The sequence below is a fragment of the Macrotis lagotis genome, chromosome 2 (assembly GCF_037893015.1).
Source record: "Macrotis lagotis isolate mMagLag1 chromosome 2, bilby.v1.9.chrom.fasta, whole genome shotgun sequence".
In the NCBI taxonomy this organism is placed as follows: domain Eukaryota; kingdom Metazoa; phylum Chordata; class Mammalia; order Peramelemorphia; family Peramelidae; genus Macrotis; species Macrotis lagotis.
Genome location: NC_133659.1, coordinates 288,405,233 through 288,427,593, shown reverse-complemented (window position 1 = coordinate 288,427,593; position 22,361 = coordinate 288,405,233). Strand labels below are relative to the sequence as shown.

The following is a 22,361-nucleotide window of genomic DNA, read 5'->3' as shown; positions in this document are numbered from 1 at the left end:
TATTGAGGAAATTAATTTATTGCAAGAAAATGTTTTATTTATGCATGACTCTTCCCAATCCCATTTGGGGTTTTCTTGGCAGAGATATTGGATTGGTCTGTCATTTCCTTCTCCAGCTCATGTTACTGATGAGGAAACTGAGGCAAATAGGATGAAATGACTTGGATCACACAACTAGTCTGAGGTCAGGTTTGAACTCAGAAACGTTCCTTACTGACTCCAGGCCTGATGCTCTATCTACTCTATCCTGGCCCGGTAATTTAACTGGGCAAATAGAGGTGACCAAAGTGGGTGGACCACTGGTGGTGATCACCCATACCAGCCCCTCTACTATACATAGGACCCCTCAGCTTGTACAGAACTGCCTGCCACTCCCCCCCCACCCCCACTGATGCTGCCAGTTACCAAATTACCTTTCTTATTCTCACTCCAGTCAAGACCCAACTACTCATGGCAATTTATCTCAGCTAACAGTTCATTTATATGCCTCTTTCATAGCATTTTCCTCACCATCTATGTATCATTTTACTTCATTTTACAGGAGAAAACTGACTTTTCCAAGATTTTTTTTTTTAGTTTTTGCAAGGCAAATGGGGTTAAGTGGCTTGCCCAAGGCCACACAGCTAGGTAATTATTAAGTGTCTGAGACTGGATTTGAACCCAAGTACTCCTGATTCCAGGGCTGGTGCTTTATCCACTACGCCACCTAGCTGCCCCCTACTTTTCCAAGATATTGCTAAAGACTTATACTCAGGTTTTTTTTAATCTAAAGTTCACACATGTATTCATTAGCCTGCCAAAGGGTATTTTTGGGGGGAAGGGGCACTTTCTTTTAAAATAAAATATAAGGAAGAGGAGGGGCTTCTTCAAATCCCCCCCCCACATGCCAACATCAGCTAACCTAATCTGTTCATTTGTTTTTCAAACCCTTCAGTTCCTATTTTCCACCATTACACTCCATCCCCAACTCCCATCAACATATCTCCATATTAGTTATCTTCTCTGGGACCAAAAAAAAAGCATAAATATCAACATAGCTAGAATTATGCTTTGTTTCCCCTGTCCCTAGCCAAAGGTATCTGGAGAGGGAAGTTATCTTGAGCAAAACCTTCAAAAGCAATAATGAAGACTAGTGAGCCACTTTTCCCAGAGCCCTGAGATCCCTGCCCAAATTTATTTTGCTTTAGAAAGGGAGGGGGTGGAGATGTCAGCCCCACCAGTGTTTAGTAATTTACATAAACTTGCATAGAAACTGCATCCTATCTTTTTTCTTTTGTCCTCCTACTCTATCTTTAAAAATGGCCAATTTATTTCCATGGAGTCTAAAAAGCTGGGAAGGATGGATAGACATAATCTATGTAAATACTTGAAAGATAATGCAGTGAAAGGATCCTAAAGCTAAGAAAATAGTCAATACAATGGAAATGAGAGTTCTTAGACTGCTACTTCAGACAGTAGGTCTGGATAAAAATTGGATCTCTTGTTTCATGGTGCCTTCAGCTTTAGCAACCCTGCTTGCCCTCTCACATAGTTTTCCATGGTTGTACATGTGACCTATCTTTCTGCAGACAAACAAGGTCCAATGCAGAAAACACTAAGCCAGAAAGAGATGAACAGCAAAGGTGGATGGGCTCAGAAGATTTACTAGAAGGGGGGTTGGCAATGACCTAACAACCTGAAAATTCTACCCAGTAATCTGTCATTCTGAGAATCTACCTAGTCCACCTGGTGAACATCAGATTTTAAATCAAGAACTGAAAGATGGAAGTTGTAGAAATGGAAATGGGTGTCATTAAAAATGAGAAAACTGCCAACTATAAAGATGAGATGGAAGTTAATCCCGGATGTGAAAACAGGGAGGTTAAAAAAAAATCCACACACGTGAGAAACCACACACAAATATATAAAACTTTATTAAAACTTTTTATAAACTATACAACACACACAAGATGAAACAAATAGGAGAAAGGGATGTATGTAGACATGTACAGAAATAGAAATACTTTTGTTTTAAAAAGCAAACATCAAGGCATTGTCCACTTGCTGATACTTCACCATCATTCCAAAGGCACATAGCAGTCAAATTCTACTCTAAGACCAGAGTCACCATCTTTAAAGTTGTCCTAGGCTACTGGGAGCTCTGGAATAAGGAGGCATTACATGAGTGAGGCCAAGGATTGTGTATTAGATAAGCTGCCTATTCAAGAGTCTGTTGAAAGGGGTAAAGTGGTCTTGATATAAAGTTACCCCCTAATTACAGCTCACAGAACACCCCATCTAACAGTCTTCAGACATTAAAGTCCAAGAGGGTCAGGACCAGTTTACCAGAGCTAATACCTTCAGCATCTAACAGCACTCTGCACTCAAGTGCTTAATAAATGTGTGTTGAATGACAAAATGAACATTTGGGATACTTAGCAATCCTTATAAAACCTGAGATGCTTCCCTAGTTAAAAAAATGGAATCCAATTCTTCAGGTTTCAACACTGAAGAAGCCACCTGAATCCAAACCCATATCAGTAAGACACTTAGAGGGATAAGATTTGAGGAGCCCAAGCTCCTTTTTTTGCATAGTTAGTTCACTTCTGCTCCTGCTACAGTGAAATCCACAGAAGTACATTTACTGGTGCAATGTCTATTTTATAGGTTTATTACTAGGTTTCAGTGCTAGCAGAACATGTAGGCACAATTGAGTCTGTGAAACTATTATCCTAAATGATTCTGATCAGTTCAGATAAAATTCTTGGCATTTACTTACCAATTCATGGTATTATCCAGCAAATCTGACCTCAGTTCATGGGAATACTTGAGGGATATCTCATTCCCTCGTCCTCCAACTCTCACTTTTCATTTTAAAGAAAAAAAATATAGTACATAACCTGGAAACATTTTTCTGTTGGCTTCAGTGTGACCCTATCATTTGCTGGGTGACTACTGCTCAATCCACTTCTGAGTCTCACAAGGATATCAAAGTTTGGATGTGACTTACAGTCTATCTCTGGCTCCTTCACATATATCCCAGTCTAATTCTCTCTCTCTCTCTCTCTCTCTCTCTCTCTCTCACACACACACACACACACACACACACACACACACACACACACAAAAACACTGAGACACTCCCTCATTCTAATTTGGGTTTGAGAAGGGCAGGGGGCTTGCTAATCAATGAAGAAAAGGCATGTGATCACTAACATAAAATTGAGGTTCAAAGGGTCCCCCATTGGTATAGCACCTCTGCACTAGTGATTCATGAGTAAAAGGTCCAGATAGAGAACAATTTCATTTTTGGATGGGATCAAAAGTGGCTGCCAGGGTTTTCTTAGGTGTAGAAAGGTGTCCAACGATGCTCAAATTTAAGATAGCAGCATACAGTTCCAAGTCAAGGCTGATGATTTCCTCCATATAGGGCAAGAAATTTCCAAGCTGATCAAAGAGTGACCTTGAGCCAACTTCTGGCCTGGGGCTTGCCAGGCCAAGACTGATGTAGGCACCAAACAGGGTTCCATCATTCAGCTCACTCTACAGTTCTCTGATGAAATCAGTCTGGGAACCAGAGACAAGACAAGTGCTGAAATTGCAGGAGCTCCAACTGCAGAAGAAAATTAAATGGGAGCTTCAAGTGGCGCTGGAGGCGGATGGCCCAGCAGCTGGGGGGGAGGGGGGGTTCAAGCAATCTGGGCAAACCAGTTCTAAAGCACCTGAGGCAGAGCAACAAGCAAGCAGCAGGCCCAGGGTCAGGCCACACACCAAGGATGCCCGACCTTGACCTTCAAGGACCTAATGCAACTTTGGCTGGAACCAATGCTCATGGCACTGACAATTAACCCTTACTTCCAAAGAGATAATATCAACCATGGAGTCCCTGCCCTCCCAACTGGGGAACTACCCTTCCTCCACACAGAAGCAACTCAGCCAGGCAGGTTGACTTGTTTAATCATGAGTCTACACTACCCAAAGCTAACCCAAAAGGAGAGCTTAGGACTAATAAATGCTCAGTCCCAACCAGCACACGGTAAAGACAGACAAACCCCTGGTGAAGTGAGCAGCCCTCTTCTCCGTCCCTTCCAAAGAAGCAGGATCCTCCACTTGGGCAGCCAGGACTGGACTGGACTGGACTCTCAGGTCCCTTTCTATCCCTTAAGCCCTGGATTCTTCAATTGCCACTGCAGCCACTCCCCTTCAAGGAATGAATTTCCAGTAGACTATCATGAAGCCGGAAGGTTATTTGAAAGCATTATTAGTAATAGCTCCACACTCCAGTTTATTCTTTTTTGCATTACCGTGGCTCAGAGGGTGGAGGCTCAGAACTGCCATTATGAAAGGCAACAGTTGAGCTCAAGGCATTTCAGAATCTCAAGACAAAAAGACTGTACTGGAAGCTTCATTGCTGCTTTTACAAACTGACCTGCCTTTTCCATGTCTACAATGGGATTGACAGGGTGTGAAGTCTCCCCAGATCAAGCAGTTCTCATAGATTGACTTTTCTAAGAGGTCTAGATTTCAGAGATCTTGACTAAAGTCATGGAAAGTCAAACACTAAAAAAGGCACTTGGCAACTTGGCCTGCCTGGAATGACCAACTCAGGATAGAAAGCTTTTCTACCAACCCATTGTTGATGGTAGAAGGTCAGCTGCCAATCCATCAGTCCTTCTCATGGTAAGAGAATCTAAAAGGAGGGGTTAATGACTCTCTGTGTCATGATAAAGAGACACACATGAGCAAAGATCACCGCAACACTTATCCATCACAACTTCAAGGGCACTGAGAGGATATCCTGGGTCTAATGTGTTGCTAGCTTAAATGGTGATAGCTAAATAGCTTGGGATTATTTTTAATCATGATGCTCTTGCTGGTAGCATTATAACTACTTCCTCACCCCCATTCCCTCATTCCAAAGGCATATGGCAGAAAAATTCTACTAGGAGAAAACCATAGCCTAGATAATGCCTCTCCCATGAACTCCCATAGATTGCCTGGGGTGAGGAGGAGGGGATAGAAAAACTAGAGAAAAAGAAAGACAAGTAGATGGCATTCTGCCTCATTTCTCTGGAGACTCAAAGGCATGCAGCCTCTGGAGACATGGGGAACTAGTGGGAACTAAGTTTTTAGGACAAAACTGACACTACAACTGGCCCAGACAGAGCTAAATGGCTTTTCTGGGAAAAGATCAACTATAGATGATAAAGGGAACTGTAACCATTTCAAGGGTTAAATCATCAGACAATTCCTGAAGGAACAAATGAAAAGAATAAAACCTGATAATATTAGATGAAATGCAAAGTTCCATAAAGAACTTTTTTAAAAAATCTCTTATATCCAGAGGGAATTAATCAGAAGTTGAAGCATTATAATCCATGAGGCTTGAAATGGCTGACAAATATGAAAGTGTGATCCAATGATTCTTGCCACTCTGAAGCATGAACTTTTTTTTTAATTTAAATGCAGTTCAGTCAAAATCCAATAGAAGGAAGTGTACTTTCTCCTCCAAACAGCTAAATAAAAATCTCACCCTAAGACCACTTGTACCAAAGCAGGAATAGAGGAAGTTCCCAAGGAGCTGTGGATTTTCCTAGAAAGAAGCAAAGATTGAGAAAATTTCCCCTCCCTCTCTGAGAACATTTCTGCCCTTATAACGAATGGTGGGTCTGTGTCAACCACGTACAAGAGCACTGCACTGGGCAAACTTCACAAAACCCTTGTGTAGAAAACAACCAACCAGATACCAGGGCTATAAAAGAATCAGCATGAACACTCTGGGCAAGATGGTCTGGAGTGGGGGAGAGAGGAGAGTGAGGGCTCAACTCCCTTGGATCTACAAGAAGTGCCCGTATTCTTTGGTTAGCTGACTCAACCCCTAGCTTCCCATAAGATCTTTACACAGACCTCTAGCCAGGGTTCAGAATGGATGCTCATCAGGCCCCTAACTTGGCATCTCTGGAGCATCTCATGACAGGTGTACTTGTACACACACACGTAAGAGTGTTAAAGCTCTGGCCACCTTGAAATTAATTCAGTCTATGTGAAAATACCAAGGTGCTACCTAAGACACTATATGGTTCTGTAGGACTGAGGAACACATAAAGTCCTCCTCGTCCTCTTCTTCAAATGACATGTCCTCAAAGAGTTCATCCTCTGCAAAATTGCTCCCTAGTCCATATTCTTGCTCATGGACAGAAACTTCACTTGGTGTGAGGTGAGAAGATCCTTCCACAAAATCTGCAAACCTGAAACACAGAGGAAGGAGTCAACCATTAGGACACTGCCTTGTCTTCTCTGATCACCTTTGAACCTAAACACAAAGCGACATGACATGGGGGGAGTTCCTAAACCACCTTGAGTCTAGCCAGCATGCTTTTGTTCAAAATGCAGATCGAGGCAAGGATAAAGAGAGGTAGGATACTAGGCCCAGACTCCCCCATGTCTCCACCATGCTTAACAAGTAATAAGTCTGCCCTCCTTTAGTCACAGCAGCTCTACATTGCCTGATAAGAAGAGATTAAAGAACATTACACATTTACAGGTATTTATCGTTTTATGAATCTATAAATGATAAACTTTATGCTGGCAGGAAAGTGAGTATTACAGCTTTACTTACTCATTGGTACACTTGCTCCTGAGTCAAGGGGGGGGGGGGGGACAGCTCTGAGAGCAAAGAAAGAATACAAGATAGGAAAATTTAATTTGCAGGCCTCTCAACTCAATGCTAGAAAAAGTTGGAATCGACAAGGACAAGTGGCATCATGTTGAGTTGTGAGGAGGCTGGCTCCTGCAGAACTTTCCCTTGACCATGGGATCAAATGGTGGGTAGGCTAAAGAGTTGCTCACATTATTATCTAGATCAGATAGATTCTCTAGATCAGATATTAAAAGTCATAATTACCTCCTGTCCAAACCCTCAGCTAAAGTCATTATTTTACCTCTTGGGGGACTGGATGCGAGCTACAGTTTTCCATGCAGAAAACTCTGGGCTGCTGCAGTAGCCTCGAAGCTCCTCCAGGGCTTTCCGGGTCTCCACTTCCCCCTGGATGCGGTATTCTTCTTCTGTCAGGAGACGAGGGGGTATCGGCTTTTCTGCTGCCTTATACACCTTTCTGTGCTCACCAAAATAACACCGTGAATAATTAATCACATTCATCTAGATCTCCATCCTTATTTTCTATCTCCCTTCATGGTGCCAATGGTAACCTGCAGCCCGAGGGTCAATCCTATTTATTCCCTTTCCAAAGTCTCCCTTGGTGATCCTTGGTCACAATGACCTCTTTCCACTTCAGGACAGGAGGGCCAGCCACAGAAGTCAGTGCTGCTCTCTGGCCACAATGGGAGAAATGGGAGAGCAAATGGAGAAACAAAAGGGAAATGATGACACAGATCAGCAGGATGATAAAGTTAAATTTCTCATCTTGACAGGACTTCAAAAAGATAATCCATGCCAGAATGAATGACTACAGATAACATCGTCATATTAGAACAACTATGTGCAAGACAGAAATATGCTATGAGTTACTTTCACTTTCATCTACATGCTAAGATAAGAATATTGCCAAGCAAAAGCAAGTCACCTACGACATGGAGTATAATTGATGCATCTTGCACCATCTAGTGGCTATAGGAACAAATGACACTATCTAAGAAAAATTTTTATTTTATAAAAACTAGAAGATATTCCAAATATTAGAAATGTTACTCAGAAACAAAAGTAAAAAATGCTAGAGGAAAAGAAAAAACAAGTAACAGTTTCTTGCAAACAAGACCCCTGTCAATGTCTCTTGATCAGCCCACTGCTGTTGCCTTAGTTGACTGCAATGCTGATGAACAATTAAGACACAGGTACGGCTTTCTAGTCACCTGTAGGTAGTGTAAATCCACTGAACAGGGTATTCCAGGTTTTTAGTGCAGAATGCAATGATGATAAGGCCAAAGGCAATCTGCCGTATCTGCACCCCAGTATACATGAGCAACAGTCCGGTCAGCTGCAAGGCCCAGGTCAGCAAGTTGATGCTGCGCTCGTTCTCCAAGGGTCCATACTTGTAACACACTGCAAAACTCATGAATCCAACTATGAGGACATAACCTATAGGAATAACGATTGGGAGACATACTTGAGTCATCTGTCCTATGCACTGTAGAAGCGGTGGTAGTATTAGCTGTGGAGCAGTGGTAAATATTTTAGGCACAGAACAAGGAAACAACACAAAGCTAATAATAGCTAATAAACTACCACATCCCTTTCTTCCCCAAGAAAGATGTGCCTATCTTGATATCAATCTCCCCCAAAGTTTCTGGTGTGTTAAGAGTTAACAAGAATTACCAGTTTTAAGAAAACACAATATATGGAAATCCAAATTACTTCCCCAAATGATGTATTAGAGGGTGATTATATGCCCAAATGGGTTCTTTTATTTAAAGATTAATTCATCACAGGTTTCTTCAGACACTTTGCTCCTCTAGCATATTAAAATGATTAAATTTATAAAAATTCAATTTACAACTCTAAAAATACATCCATCATGTAAATTAAACAAACTCAGGCTCTAACCTGAGAGAAACATTTTAAATTAAGCATAACAAATAATTGTAGAGGGAGTATAAATGAATAAGGATCAACAGCTAAGGCAATGAATAAAAATGACATTAATTCCTGACAATATCCCTGTTTGTAGAACAAAGTAAACTTATCTTATGTATACACAAAATAGAACAGCAAGACTAAATACTTACTTAAAAGATAGTGCCAGTAAAATCTGCAGATTTCTTGTAAGTTTTTAAAAACCAGTTGTATTAGGTACAGAGAAAAGGACCAACCTCCAACTAGGATGACATAGATAGGACTTTTCTAGAACAGAAGGGTAAAAGTGGAAGCAAAGAAGTTACCACAACAGACTTTCTACATGTAAAAGCAACAAACTGGAAGTGTGATTTTTAAAAATGAAACAATTAAATCCCAGTCCACCAAAAAGTTTCACAAAACACTGTTATTCTTAAAAGAGTTGCATTTAAAAGGAATTAAGATAAGATCCTAAATAACTTTAAAAGAACAGATACATAATTAAGATAGGAAAACTTTTACTATCTACTAACAAACTCAATATTAAATATGGAAAAAAACCCTGAAAATTGATGATTTTCCCAATCACATATATAATAAATACTTTTCTGGATTATATAAGAACCAATCAACTACCAATTCCCATTTTCTAAGACAATCCTTGAAATAAGAGCCATTAAGCACCATGTACACAGCATCCTTCACAAAGCTCCCACAAATGCACAAAGAAACAGCTCTACCTACCTTGGGCATGAACTTGGACATCAGGAAAATTAAAATGAGCAAAGAGGCCAAAATCCCGAGGCTCATCCCAGAGGAGTAGTAGAAAATCTGACTTCTGCAAAGAGAAAAATTCTTTCAAGACTTTCTCAGGTTTGTTTTATACATAAAGAATCACATTCCCTAGACCACTTAGTCTCTCTAGCTATTGTGTTGTTACTAGTGTCCAATCATCCCCTCCCTAGAGAATTTGAAAACACTGATGAGAGAATGGTCTCTGTTTTCATTATTAGGACTCCAAATGCTATCAGCTAGAAGTGCACTGGTATTCACTTATCTATGCACATTGTGCTTCCCTCCAGTGGAAGCCCACCTCACTGTGTTTCTGTAATCCACAGGTGGGCCCGCCCTTAATTAAAGCTTCTTGAATTGAACTGAATTTGGGCGCTCAGAATAATCAAAAGGAACAAGCCAAGGCAGAACCAATGGGGGCAAGTCTACGTCTAAAGCAGTGGAGAATGTGCTGGTAACTCAAGGTCCTTCAGAGTCACTGTTTCTGTGCTCCCAGGTAAGGAAGCACAGGTAGGAAAAAAACTACCCCCTTTCAGAGGAATCAATGAATGGCCTTGCCCAGGGAGACACAGGAGGAGGACACAGGTCTCCCCCGTGTCTCTTCCAGAACTTTCTACTGAGTGCTCAGTCACTACAAGTATCCAAAAAGAGATCAGCAGGGACATGATAGAAGGGATTCCAACATGGAGAGGGAGGCTGGACAAGATAAACCTTCATTACACCATCTATTAAGAAATGAAGGAGTTGTATGTATCGGTGGAAGTAACATATATATATATATATATATATATATATATATATATATATATATATATATATATATATATATATGAAAACATGGATTCCAAAAGTATAAATTATTCATTTCATCTTTGTTCAATGTTTATTATTTAATCATCAGTAAATCTTTATGCTTATACACAGAGCTTATAGGTATGCAGTACTACAAAGTTAAGTTCCTAGGAGTCTAGCCAACAGTCTGACTCAGAATATCATCATATATAAAAGATTTATTTTACAAAATTTTTTTGAGGACATGCCTATCTTAAAATTTAATGTAATCTTTCTAGTTGTAAATGAATTACCACAACAGCTAAATCTTTTAAGAAGTCCCACTGCAGTCAATCTCAATAAACACAAGACAAGCAAAAACAACACACTAGAAAATGGATGACTCCTGGATCCCAATTAGAAGCTGGCCAAATATATTCTAGGACCAGGGAATGAAGTATTTATAACTTTTATGGAAATAGCAAAGCAATTTAATTTTGAGCCCAAAAGAGTTGCATACCTTGAAGAGCAACCTACCTGCTTAGTAAGTCTCCACAAAAGAAAAGCAACAGTCCAAGGAGGAAAACTAGGAAGAGTTTGGGGTCAAATCCTGGGGGGGGGGGGGGGGGGGGGGGGAATAAATATATACATAAGTGAAAAACTGAATAATTACAAAGTAATTTTTAGCCATATAAACAACCCATCTAAATAGAAGCTAAACACCACAGGAAGGGAAAAGAACAAACATTTCATTTGATCCTAACAATAAGCCTTCAAGGTGCTCATTATTATCATCCCTATTTTACAGTTGAGGAAAATGAAGCCAACAGAGGTTAAGTGACTTGCCCAGGTCACACAGTGTCTAAGGGCAGATTTGAACTTAGGTCTTCCTGACTCCATACCCAGAGGAGAGAAGGGACTCTATCTGCTGCATCCCCTAGCTGCTCCTGCCTCATAGAGGATAAACATGTTTCCAGAAAGAAAGAAAATAATTAGACCTCTGCCAAGTCAGTACTTTCTTGAAGATTTTTTTTTTTAATTCTTGACTAATCCTTACCTAAAAAACTGAGACTCCCTACTAGGTATAATTGGATAAATGCCATCAGCCCTTCTCTTGACTGGTCATAAGGGGGGTTTCCACTGCTCTGGTTCACAAGTCATCTTCGGGCTGGGTCCAGAGGTCAGCTGCCACCACTGATCCTCGGTCTTATCCCCTTTCTCTCCCCAACAACACTTCTCACTAACAGGAGAACTGCATTAGAAAAAGCTCCAGGGAATTCTATCCCAATATCGCTAAAGTTGGGCAGAAGCTCTATCAGGTCCAATCCGGAGCATCCCAAACCAGGCCAGACCTGAACCCAACAAAAGAGCTACTGTTTCCTCAGGTTGGCTGGTAGAGGTGAGATGATATTCCATCCCAAGGATCCTCTCAGGTAACCAGATTTCAGAAGCCAAAGCATCACCCTGAGAGCATCCTTCCACTGAGAGCATGACCTTTGGCACCTTCCCTCTGACCCAACCCTGATGACTCCAACACTAATGAACTGCAGCATGAAAATATTTTCTTTTCTTAGGCATAAAGTTAATCTTGAATTTTACCTTTGTTTTTGTTTTAATATCTTTTTTTCTTCTCATTTCTGATGTGCTCTGAATAACAAAGAACACATCAGCAAATGAATACTAAAATCTTCACAGGTTTATCCAAGGAGGGAATCCTAGATAACTCTAAGAATTCTCTCTAATAATGAGAAGAAACCTAGTTTCTTTGGAGAAGTGGGGATCCACAGGTATAAAACAATGTATATAATGTTAGACTTTTAGATATGTTGGTTAATTTAGCTAAACTGTGTTTTTTCCCCATTTTGTTGTTATAAAAAATTACTCTTTAGGAGGAGGAGAAGGATCATAATGGGAAATATAGATGATGTAAAGATTTCAATAAAAAGTTACTTTAAATTTTTACAGAGTACACTTTAATATAATAAAATGACCTAAAGTGGTCAACCCACCAAGGGATTTTCACTGTCTTTGGTGAAAAACTTAATCTGATAACACTAATAGAGGCCGGGAGGTGTACTAATGTGTAGTAGTACTAAGTGTAGTAATGGGGATAGTCTTCTGACAAATTAATATGAATCTCTGATGCTCTGAATGAACTTCTTACAGCCCAGTGAAGCCATTTCTTCCTTCCTCTTCTAATCACTATGATTTGACCTGTGATATCTAGGTTATGTATCCATCTGGATCTTATCTTGGTACATGGTTTCTGAGGTGCTGGCCTGAAACTAATTTCTGTCACTCCTGTCCAGTTTTTTCAATAGTGTTTGTCAGTAAGTCCTGACTGCATTGACTGTTGTCTTCAACACAGGTTCTTTTGTTTCTGCTATACAGTACATACTTAATTGGCTCCTCTGATTGATCTGTTTTTTTAAATAGAACCAAACCATCCTGATGATCACTGCTACCTAGAAGAATTTAAGATCTGGTGCTGCTAGGTAGGTCATCTTTCTCCTTATTTGTTTTCATAATTGTACTTGAGATTCCTGATCTTAGAAATTCCCTAAGATGGAAAAGAAACCACTAAGAGAGAGGAGGCTTACTGCGGGATAGACTGATGCTATACTCTGTGTCAGTATCGATGACCTCGACTTTGAGGCACACTTTGGTGCTGTAGAGGTCCACATTGACATAGGTGTCATTCAGCTTCTCCTTCATAAAAGATGAGAACAAGTTCCAGAGACTGAACTGCTCCAGTTCTTTCAATTTCTCTTCATTTTCCACTTGTGTAACTCTCACCACTTTGGAGCTGTTTACCCGAATCTGTGGGTCAGATGGGTTGGGAAAAAGAGAAAGTAGGGAAGGAGAGATGAATTTAAATATTGACAAATGCATAGGTACAATGTTAAACCTGTTCTCAGTACCACAAGACTATTATGTTGAAAGTTGTAGCAACTAAAAAAAAAACACCAAAAAACTGGACAAAGAATGTTTTTAATATGCAACAACACAAAGCAGAGAAGTGTATATGAAACTAACTCGCTATTACCGTCATCTCTAGAACCACCATTAGTTACAGAGAAAAAAAATATTTCAAATTGAAGGGGTCATAAATACAGCTATTTACAAAAGATTTTATAAAACCTGGGCTAAGACCATTAAGCAAATTGGCAGGTTACAACCAGACCCAGCAAGACTGAAAATGATTCCCATTATGGTAATGAAGAGATTCTCCTTGTCTGTCACAAACCACTGGTTCTGTGACACACTGGTCACACATGCTCTCCAATGGCTATGATTTTTGTATCAAACAGTAAAATAAAGAAAAACAAATTTTTAAAAATTCAACTACCAAATCACCTTAATCATCCTAACATGACTAATGCCCTCATAAGCTGCAACACTTTGCAGCAGTAAGAGTGTCCCTAAGTAGAATGGCACCCATTTCCAAAAAGACTCATTTTGTTCAATCACTATTAGATCCAGACACATTGGGCTGCCAGATGACTTGATAAGTGTTATGGAATAAATGACCAAAATAATACTTCTGAGGGGACATAATGGATTCAGTGTTTATGAAAATTACACTCATGTGAAATCAAAACAAAATTAGGAGCAGCAAGTCAAAGGTGTTTATATCAGCATAACACACAGTGATAAGGCAAGAGGTCTGTGGAATTAGTGGGTGGGTAGGGGTGGTGACTGGGGGTGAGGGTGGGGATGCGAGTGCCCCTTGAGCTGAAGGAAATATGCCACAAGGATACACTATGGAATACTGAATAATGTTTGCTCCTCAAGAGTGAGGGCCATCTTTTAATTTCTTTTAGATCCTCCCATACAATAATTATAATTAACAACTCAAAGCAGGAACCAGATCAGATGAGGCAGTCAATAAATACTAATTAATGGTGGATCTAGATAAAACTAAAGATGTTATTAGAAATACATTCCTTATTCTAAATACATATACTTGACTGATTATGCCCTCCAATGGTCTTTAGGTTTCTTACCGTCACTCGGGTCCATAATTCATGCCACCTTGGGACAAGAGTGTTTTTATAACAGAACTGTTGACTACTATTTGCATAATAAAATTGGGATTCTTGCAGCATCGTCACTTGTACTGTAATTTCAGCTTCATGCAGAAAGGGAAGAAAAGAAACAGTTTAAGCAAAGCAAATCAATGAATTTCCATTAAAAAAGAACAAAATAGTCAATTTCTTGAAGTCTGTCTTAACTTTGAACTAGGGATGGGAAACAGATTAAAAGACAGAAGGATTCAATGAGGTAAAAAGTCTGGCATTACAAATATCACAATTTCTGATAAATACCATTAACTCTGCTTTTTTTAAATAATCATTCATCCAGAGCAGGTAGAAAGCAAGGTACATTTTCTCCAGCAACTTCCTGGACCATAAAAAAATTAGCACAATTTCTTTACTTACAATAAGACAGTAGTAATTTATATTAATGTAGTTCAATGTTGTAGTCTTTTGGTTCCATCCCAAAGAGCTTAGGAGAAGCTAACTGTTCTATCTGCTCCTATTATCCTTTATTAAACAACTCATGTTCCTTTGGGAATGGTCTTGATTCTTGGTCATTTTGGTACTCAAGGGTAGTCTGCTGCTACCAGGTCTCCCTTGTCCAGAAATCTCTGTAGCGATTACCAGCTTGTGAAATGGTCCTTTGAAAGGAGACATTCTGCAAGCTTTTTGGGAAAAAATGCTTTCTGTGGATGCAGGTGTGTGGATTTTAAACACAACAGAAAAAAGAATCTCAGCCAAACTTCTGAAAACCCAAAAATCAGATAGAAAAAAAAATGGCCTGGGACATCAGTCCAGCAGATCAGGAATAGTTTGGGAATGAAGTTAAGTGTGTCTAAAGCCAGTCTCTCCCACTGTATCCCTAAGTGGAAGTATAATAAGAAATTGGTTTAGAGACTTGTTTTACATGATGCCCTTGGGACTGGGGGATGGGATGAAGTGTTTTAGAAAAATCACTTTCTGGCACCTACTTTAATAATTCCACATCTTGCTATGCTAAAAATTCAATACAAGTGCTCGGCTGTCAGTTTTACTAACTTCCTTAAACTCAGCAATTGGACTAAATCTAGACTCAAAGGAAAATGGTTGGGAAGGTTTTCTCCAAGTTCATATTTCATTAGACATAATTCTCATAAATTCTCATAAAACCTTATGTCCATTCTGTTTGCTATCGTTAAGTCCATGAAACTGAGAGAATACCAGTCCACAAATATGAGTAGGTTGTTGAGTGATTCTGAAAAGTGAATTCTGAAGCTACACGGGACACCTTAAAACCATTTACAAATGGATTGAGCTCTGAAACTGTAATTTAATTGCCCAAGAAAGTTGTTAGTTAACATTAAAAAATAAAGATTAATGTCAAACACAAGTCCAGTAGCTAAAAGTCTATAATGTTTTAACTTCAAATTATTTTCAGCCAATTATTAAAGCTCTGAGCAGTATACATATCTATTAACAAAAGCTCATCCAAAAATTCATATTTATTTACCCCTTTTCTCTCCTATGACAACAGGACTTGTCAGAATTACACACTTTTAAATATATTCCTATTCTCAAGAGTATATGACAATAACATTAGGTCTTTTGAAAAAGTCAGGTCAAGAAAAGTTCTAATCCCAAAAGATTTATAACTACAATACTAAAAGAAATCACAGAATTAAATCAGTCCTCAAAATCTAATCTCTATTTTCTAAAAGTTCTCGCTATGCCCAAATGGGGGGGGGGGGGGGAGAAGACTCTCCCTCACCACAGCCTCCTTCAGAAATCTATCTGCTGTGAAGGCAGCATTCCCCGAGAACTCTGAGCCCCCAAACCCCCCAAAAACAAAGGATGGCTCTAACCAACATTTAGCGGGGCAGAACCCACAGAAATCTATCTGCTTCTGCAGGTCTGGAGCAAAGAGGTCCAAGGTCCTAGAAGGAGTCAATATTTGAAAACTCTTAGCTCACAGGTTATGGCCCCAAAATGTGGCAATCCAAGTTGGTGCTCAGTTCACTCTGTGACCTTAAATAGAAAAATTGACAAGATGCCCAACATTGGCACTCTGTGTACCCCTTTTTACAAAGTCAAATGGCAAATAAATGCTTTCCCCTGCTCCCCCCCCCTCCTATTCAAGTAACTGTTTTGCTTTCTCAAAACAACCTGGTCTATGGCTTAGAAAGCAACCTAGATAATCAGACCCAAATTCCCTCTCACCACAATTAGGAATCTGGCTCTTTGAAAAGATCTCTTTTGGACATCAGTGACTCACTGAATTAAACATATGTGCAAAATTCATTAAAATATAAGTGGCCCCAAAAGGCCTAATATAATCCTGTTCATTTTACCCCAAAGATTTTCCCTCTTCCCCATCTTATATGTCACCAGCTCTCATAGTACTACTCACTTTCCTTTTGGTCAACAAATACTAAAGCCCTAAAATGTACACAGTATCACCAATCTTGTCTCTCTTCCTCCAACTTGAGGCATCACGATATAGGGGGGAAGTAGTATATCTGGAGTTAAAAAAAAACCTGTCACTTCCACTTACTAGTTCTGTGATATCACCTAAACTCCATGATCTGCTTCCTCACCTGTAAAAGAGGGAGAATAATTCCTATTTGACTTCCCTCAGAAGATGGTTTTGAACACCAACTAAGAATATGAAAGCAACCAAATAAAAATGATTCTTCTCCATCAATCCTATTCCTCTCTCTGGTTTACTTATCTCTTTCAATGGCATTATCATTTTCTGCATCACCCATGGTTATAATCATAGCGACATTTTTAATGCTTCCTCCCTTTCCCTGCTTCCACATATCCCAACACTTCCCCAATCATCTTGAATCTATCCCTCACTATCACTGGTATCCAATCTACCCAACATGGCCTAAGTACCAACAAGATTCTGAGGATGCAAAGACCACCCAAGAAGAGTTGCTGGCATCCTCCATACCAGAGGCACAGAACTTGGAAACAGAGAAGTAACAAGTCATAGTTTGGGGAAGAGGATAGTGGGAAAGGCTATCCTGGAAAACCAGGAAGAGAAGGGTTCGGGGGGGGGGGGGCTACAACCAGGCATGGGCACTGACTCCCCTGACCAGTCATACATCTGACCTCGGGGAAGACCCGCCCAAGGGCCTAATCTATAAGGAAAAGAGAACTGCATATAAAACTGTGTTGAAGTATACACTTATTTAACACGATAAACAAAACTGCCTTGTTTGTGCCACCCCTTCCAAACTTCCTTCTTGCATAGTGTTTGAAATGTTACATTGATACTCTTTTTTTCTTCTAAAATCTCTATCACAACCTATCAATCCTTACCCCTCCACTGTAAAGAGGAAGCCCTACCCCTCCTGCCCCATAACCAAAAAGTCTAGTCAAAAACAAAATAGCACCCTTGTCATTTCGATAAACATCATGCCTCTGCCTGCACCTCTAGCTCATCCCTTCAGTCAAGGACCAAGGAGTCATCATCATCAGTCTTCAGAGGTCATAACTGATCACTGCATGGATGACCTCTTAATGGTTTCCCTTTATATCACTCTGACCATAGTGTAAACTGCTCTCCTGGTTCTACTCACTTCATTCTGCATCAATTCATACATATATTTCCAGATTTCTTATGAATGTCAGTCATTTTTTACACTGTAATAATAATATTCCATTAAACTCCCTTCTCATTACTTTATAGTAAAAATCTTTCTAATGTTTCTTGGAGGCAGAAGATGGATTCTGATTTTAGGGAACAGAAAAGGAAGGCAGTCTGGCTAGAATGAAAAAGAAGCTAAGTAAAACAAGCCTCCAAAAGATAAATGGGCAACAGCAATTTTAAATAAAGAAATCTAAGCTATCTCGAGTCATCTGAAAAAATTCTCTAAATCAGAGTTATTTGGATATAAACCCCAGGAAATCTTATTAGGACTTTGGGCAGAACACACAGTTATAAGGAGAAAGCAGGGGAGGGGAAGGCAAGGGAAGAGAAGGAAAGGGACCAACTCAAATCTCCCAGCTTTCTGAGGCATCACCCTCCTCTTAATCCTTCCCACACACCACTACCAAAAGAATGTACAGATGCATGTTACTGGCCTTCTCAGAAAACCTCCTATGATTCCCAACTATTTAACCTTCCACTTAGGGCACAAGCCCCCATCAAATAAGACTGTTTTACATCATCTCTTCCACAGACTCATGCTATTCCCTAAAGCTCACCTTCAATGCCACTCTTCCTCTGCCAAGCCTTTCCTTCCCACCCCAGCTCTCAGTTGGAAGTGACCTCTCCCCTCACTTAACACCTTCATATTCTCATCCACATTTACATTCTGGACCCTTATGCCAACTCTTCCAGTCACTGTCCTTCCTCACCTTTGAAACTGCTCTCTTAAAAAGCATTTAGGATTATTTATAATTTGACTGGCCCATGACTTTCCAGTTTAACATTGCATTACTAACTCTAATTTTACTAAAAAATTGAGGCCATTGGCTCTTTGTTCCTTCTTCTCCTCTCAAAGTCTCTTGTTGACAATCCTGCCTCTCCCCTTCTCTTTGCCAGGATAAACCCCACTACATAGGTGGCCTTGATTCCATCAACTCTTCAGTTGACTTCCCCTTCTCTTCCTCTCTGATCTTAAACCTCTCCCAAAGAAGTTGGCTTCATCTATTGCTTTCAAACATGCCCAAGTCTCCCCATCCTTAAGAACCCTTCATCTGATCTTACCATCCTTAATCCTTAATGCTCCCTAACTCAGCTAAAATTACTAGAAAAAGTTGTCTACACCAGAGGTGTCAAACACACCCCACACACACTACCCCCTAATGTGATTTCAACCAAATTAAAATGTAATTGGGAAATATTTAAAAAACAATAAAACATTATATTTTAAAATATGTGACCTGAAGACATCATTATTATAGTTTATTAATCCAATTTCTTTTTGAGTTTGACTACTGGTTGATTTAACTACTGGTCGATTCACTTTTGTACTAACTCCTTAACCCTGAGCATCTGGCTTTTGAACTCATTACTCAAATGAAATTGCTCCCTGCAATGTTTCCAATGTTCCCTTAATTTCCAAATTTGACACTAGTTTTCTCATCCTTATTCTTTTTTATATCTGTTGACTACTATATTCCCCTGGATACTTTTTGCTCTCTGGGGTTTCCCAGCACTATTCTCTCCTGGTTCTCCTACATTCTTGGTCTCCTTTGCTGCTCATTATCAATATCATGACCCCATCTTTGACTTCCCCAAAGTTCTGTCCTGGACCCTCTTCTCTCTCTTGTTGATCTCATCAATTCTTAAAATACATTTCTATGCATCAAGCTATCCACAACCCTATGATAAATGCTCCAAATAGTTAATAAGAAAAATACAAATTTGAACAACTCTAAAGTTAATAAGATAGGGAAAAATGACCAAAAAGGAAAAATAACAAACTGTGGAAGGGCCTTAATGCACTGTCCATGGAGTTGTAAATTGGTACAACCATTTTATGTCCTCAAAATCACTAATTTGACTCACCCCCAAAATACCATTACTAGGCCTTTATTCTCAAAAAGATCAAAGTTAGAAAACAACCCACAGTTACAAAAATATTTATAGCAACTCTTTTTGTAGTGGCAAAGAACAAAAGAGAATGGTTAAGTTATAGTATATGAATGTAATGGAATTATGTCTTAAGAAATTATGAAAGGAACAGTTTCAAAGAAACCCAGGAAGTGTGATGCTGAGTAAATTGAATTTAATTGCCACAACTAATAACAATATTGTAAAAACTATCAACTTTGAAAGATTTAAGAACTATTGTCAATGGAATGACTTACTTATGATTCCAGGTGCTACTCACTTCTGGATATAAAGATGATGAACAAGATAAAAAATAAGATTACATATTTGTTGGACATGGCCAGTGTGAGAATTTGTTTTACTTAACTGTTTATAGTTGTTACAAGGGTATGGTTTTCTTCCCCATCCCCTCCCCATGGGCTGGAGAAGTGGGATCAAGATGCTTTTTCATTGAGAAAAAATGTTTTACATTATCTCTATGCATATGACTTAGATCTTTCCCCATATTCCCTGAACATCTGTCTTCTACCAGCAAATGTCTACTGGATATTTCAAACAAGATGTCCCAGAAGCATCTTACACTCAGTATGTCCAAAACAAAATCTATTCTCTTTCTCCAAAAATCTACCATTTTCCCCAACTTCCCTATTTGTATATATGAACCTCCATTTTCCCCATCTCATGTGCTCATAACTTCAGTGATATCCTTGACTTATTTTTACCCTCTCCCTATACATACCATCTGCTGCTGAATCTTGTCATTTCTATCTCCTCATCTCTCTTGCCCATCCTTTTTCTCTACCCATACAGCCACCACCTCAGTGTAGTCATTGCCTCTCATCTGGGTAACTATGTGATCTCTCAGATGGTCCTCCTGCCTCACTCAAATCAATGCTCCATTCAACTTCAAAAATGATTTTCCAAAATCAAAGACTTGCCGTCACTCCCCCACTCAATAAAGTCCAAAGGCTCCCTGTTGCTTCCAGCTCCTCTTTTTAAAGCTTTCACAACTTGATATCGATCCACATTTCCAGCCTCATATGATTCTATTCCTCCTCTCCACAATCCAGGCAAATCCTCTGTTTCTTACAGGTAGCCTTTCATCTCCAGGGCCTCTGCACTAGCCCACCTTGTATGGGACATACTACTTGCTCAGAAGTGCTCCATGGAATCCCTCTCTTCCTCCAAGAAGGAACTCAAGCACCACTTTCTATTCAGTCAACTCTACTGGAAGACATCCAGACTGCCCCAAGCACGAGGGTCAGCCAGCTCCCTCCCTGGTGAGCTTTAATTCTGTTTATTTGCATGTGTCTCCTTTCCCTCTATAGAATGAAAGGTCTTAGGGAGTAGTGATGGTCTCCTCATCCTTTGCATTTATACCGCTAGAGCCCTAGAACAATTTCTGCAACACAGGAGGCACAGTAATCAATAGTTGCCAATTTACTGAAGACCAGATTCAATACCTCTCCTGTGAAGGAGCCTCACAACCTTACTTCCTCATTTCCAGGCCCCCAAAATAGAATCTTTGTCATATTTCAGGGCTCAGCTCAGATGCCAGGCCATCCCCAGTCCTTCAAGCTCAAAGCGTTTGCCCTACCTTCAGATTCTCCTAGCAAGCAGCACTTGGTCTGGCTTTCCTATTTACTATCAGTGACCTCCACCCCCTGCACTGCAGACTTGTGCCTCCTTGATAAATACTTGTTGCATGACACTGGAAGCTCCTTGGGGGCAGGAAGATAGGAGATAGCGGTGCCTTTTCCCAGGGCTGGCCCAGGTGGGCACCCCTAGGTGAGGAGGATAAGCCGGACCGGCAGCCCGAGGGGGCGGCTCGGGCCCGGGCCCCGCACCCACGTCTCCCCGAAGCCCCGCGGCCGGGGCCCCGTTGGCCTGTCTGCCTCTTCTAGGCCTCGGCCTCGCCCGGGGGAGGATCCGGAGGCAAAGCCCCGGGTTCGAATCGAGGCCGCGGGGAACGTAACGGCCGAGCCCCGCCGGCCCGGTCCCCGTCCTCCTCCTCCTCCGAGCCCGCACCACGCCGGCCGGTACCTGCGCCGCACACGAGGCAGCTGCCGAGAAGCAGGCGCAGCCAGACCGCCCCGCTACTTCGGGCCCTCCGGCCGGGGGAGCGGGAAGCCGCCGGCGCCGGCGCGGGCGCCACTTTCATGCCTCCCGCCATGGTCGCCGCCGCACGCCGCCTCCTCCTCACGTGCCCACCCCGACGAGGCGTCCAGAAAGAGCAGCCGTCAGAGCCTATCGGAGCGCGGGATCCACAAAGAAGACCCGCCCCCCACCGGGCTAGCCCGGATGGGCGGGGCCCCGAATTTCCAAGACCCCGAGGGACGGGGTGGGGAGTCCGCTCTCCTGGTAACTGACGGAGAGAGGGAGGAGTTTGTTTCTGACCTATTAGAAAAGAGATTAGCTACAGGAAGATGCCGCCCTCTAGCGACGCGCTTCCTGGGCGATGTAGTTAAACAATAGGAATGATCGACAGCTAGGCAACCAATACGTGACTGGAATGGGCGGGCACTTCGTGATCATACATCACTCCTTCTCTTCTTCCTCATTTTCTCCTTCTCCCTCGCCTGTTTGGGCTCCTTGTCCTCACACTCCTGTCTTGGTCGTGCCCCTTTCTAATACGTCATTCCCCTTTCCACATTCCTTCCAT

General features: G+C 40.9%; 1 protein-coding gene across 4 annotated transcripts; it reads right to left on the bottom strand.

Moving 5' to 3' along the window:
• Nucleotides 1-3,028: 3,028 nt before the first annotated feature.
• Nucleotides 3,029-22,041, bottom strand: NEMP1 (nuclear envelope integral membrane protein 1). Of its 4 annotated transcripts, none has more exons than XM_074226332.1 (10): nucleotides 21,743-22,041; nucleotides 14,119-14,243; nucleotides 12,712-12,931; nucleotides 10,649-10,721; nucleotides 9,293-9,386; nucleotides 8,722-8,836; nucleotides 7,849-8,074; nucleotides 6,921-7,094; nucleotides 6,044-6,227; nucleotides 3,029-3,592 (listed from the first exon to the last, which is right to left on the bottom strand). In XM_074226332.1, the coding sequence occupies exons 1-9, from the start codon at nucleotides 21,870-21,872 to the stop codon at nucleotides 6,044-6,046; spliced, it is 1,341 nt and encodes a 446-aa protein (XP_074082433.1). In that variant the 5' UTR covers nucleotides 21,873-22,041; the 3' UTR covers nucleotides 3,029-3,592. The 4 variants fall into 4 exon arrangements, with proteins under 4 accessions (XP_074082433.1, XP_074082434.1, XP_074082435.1 ...); XM_074226333.1 differs by having other exon boundaries at nucleotides 3,029-3,546; XM_074226334.1 differs by lacking the exon at nucleotides 21,743-22,041 and adding an exon at nucleotides 14,554-21,553 and having other exon boundaries at nucleotides 3,029-6,227.
• Between the last annotated feature and the right edge of the window lie 320 nt (nucleotides 22,042-22,361).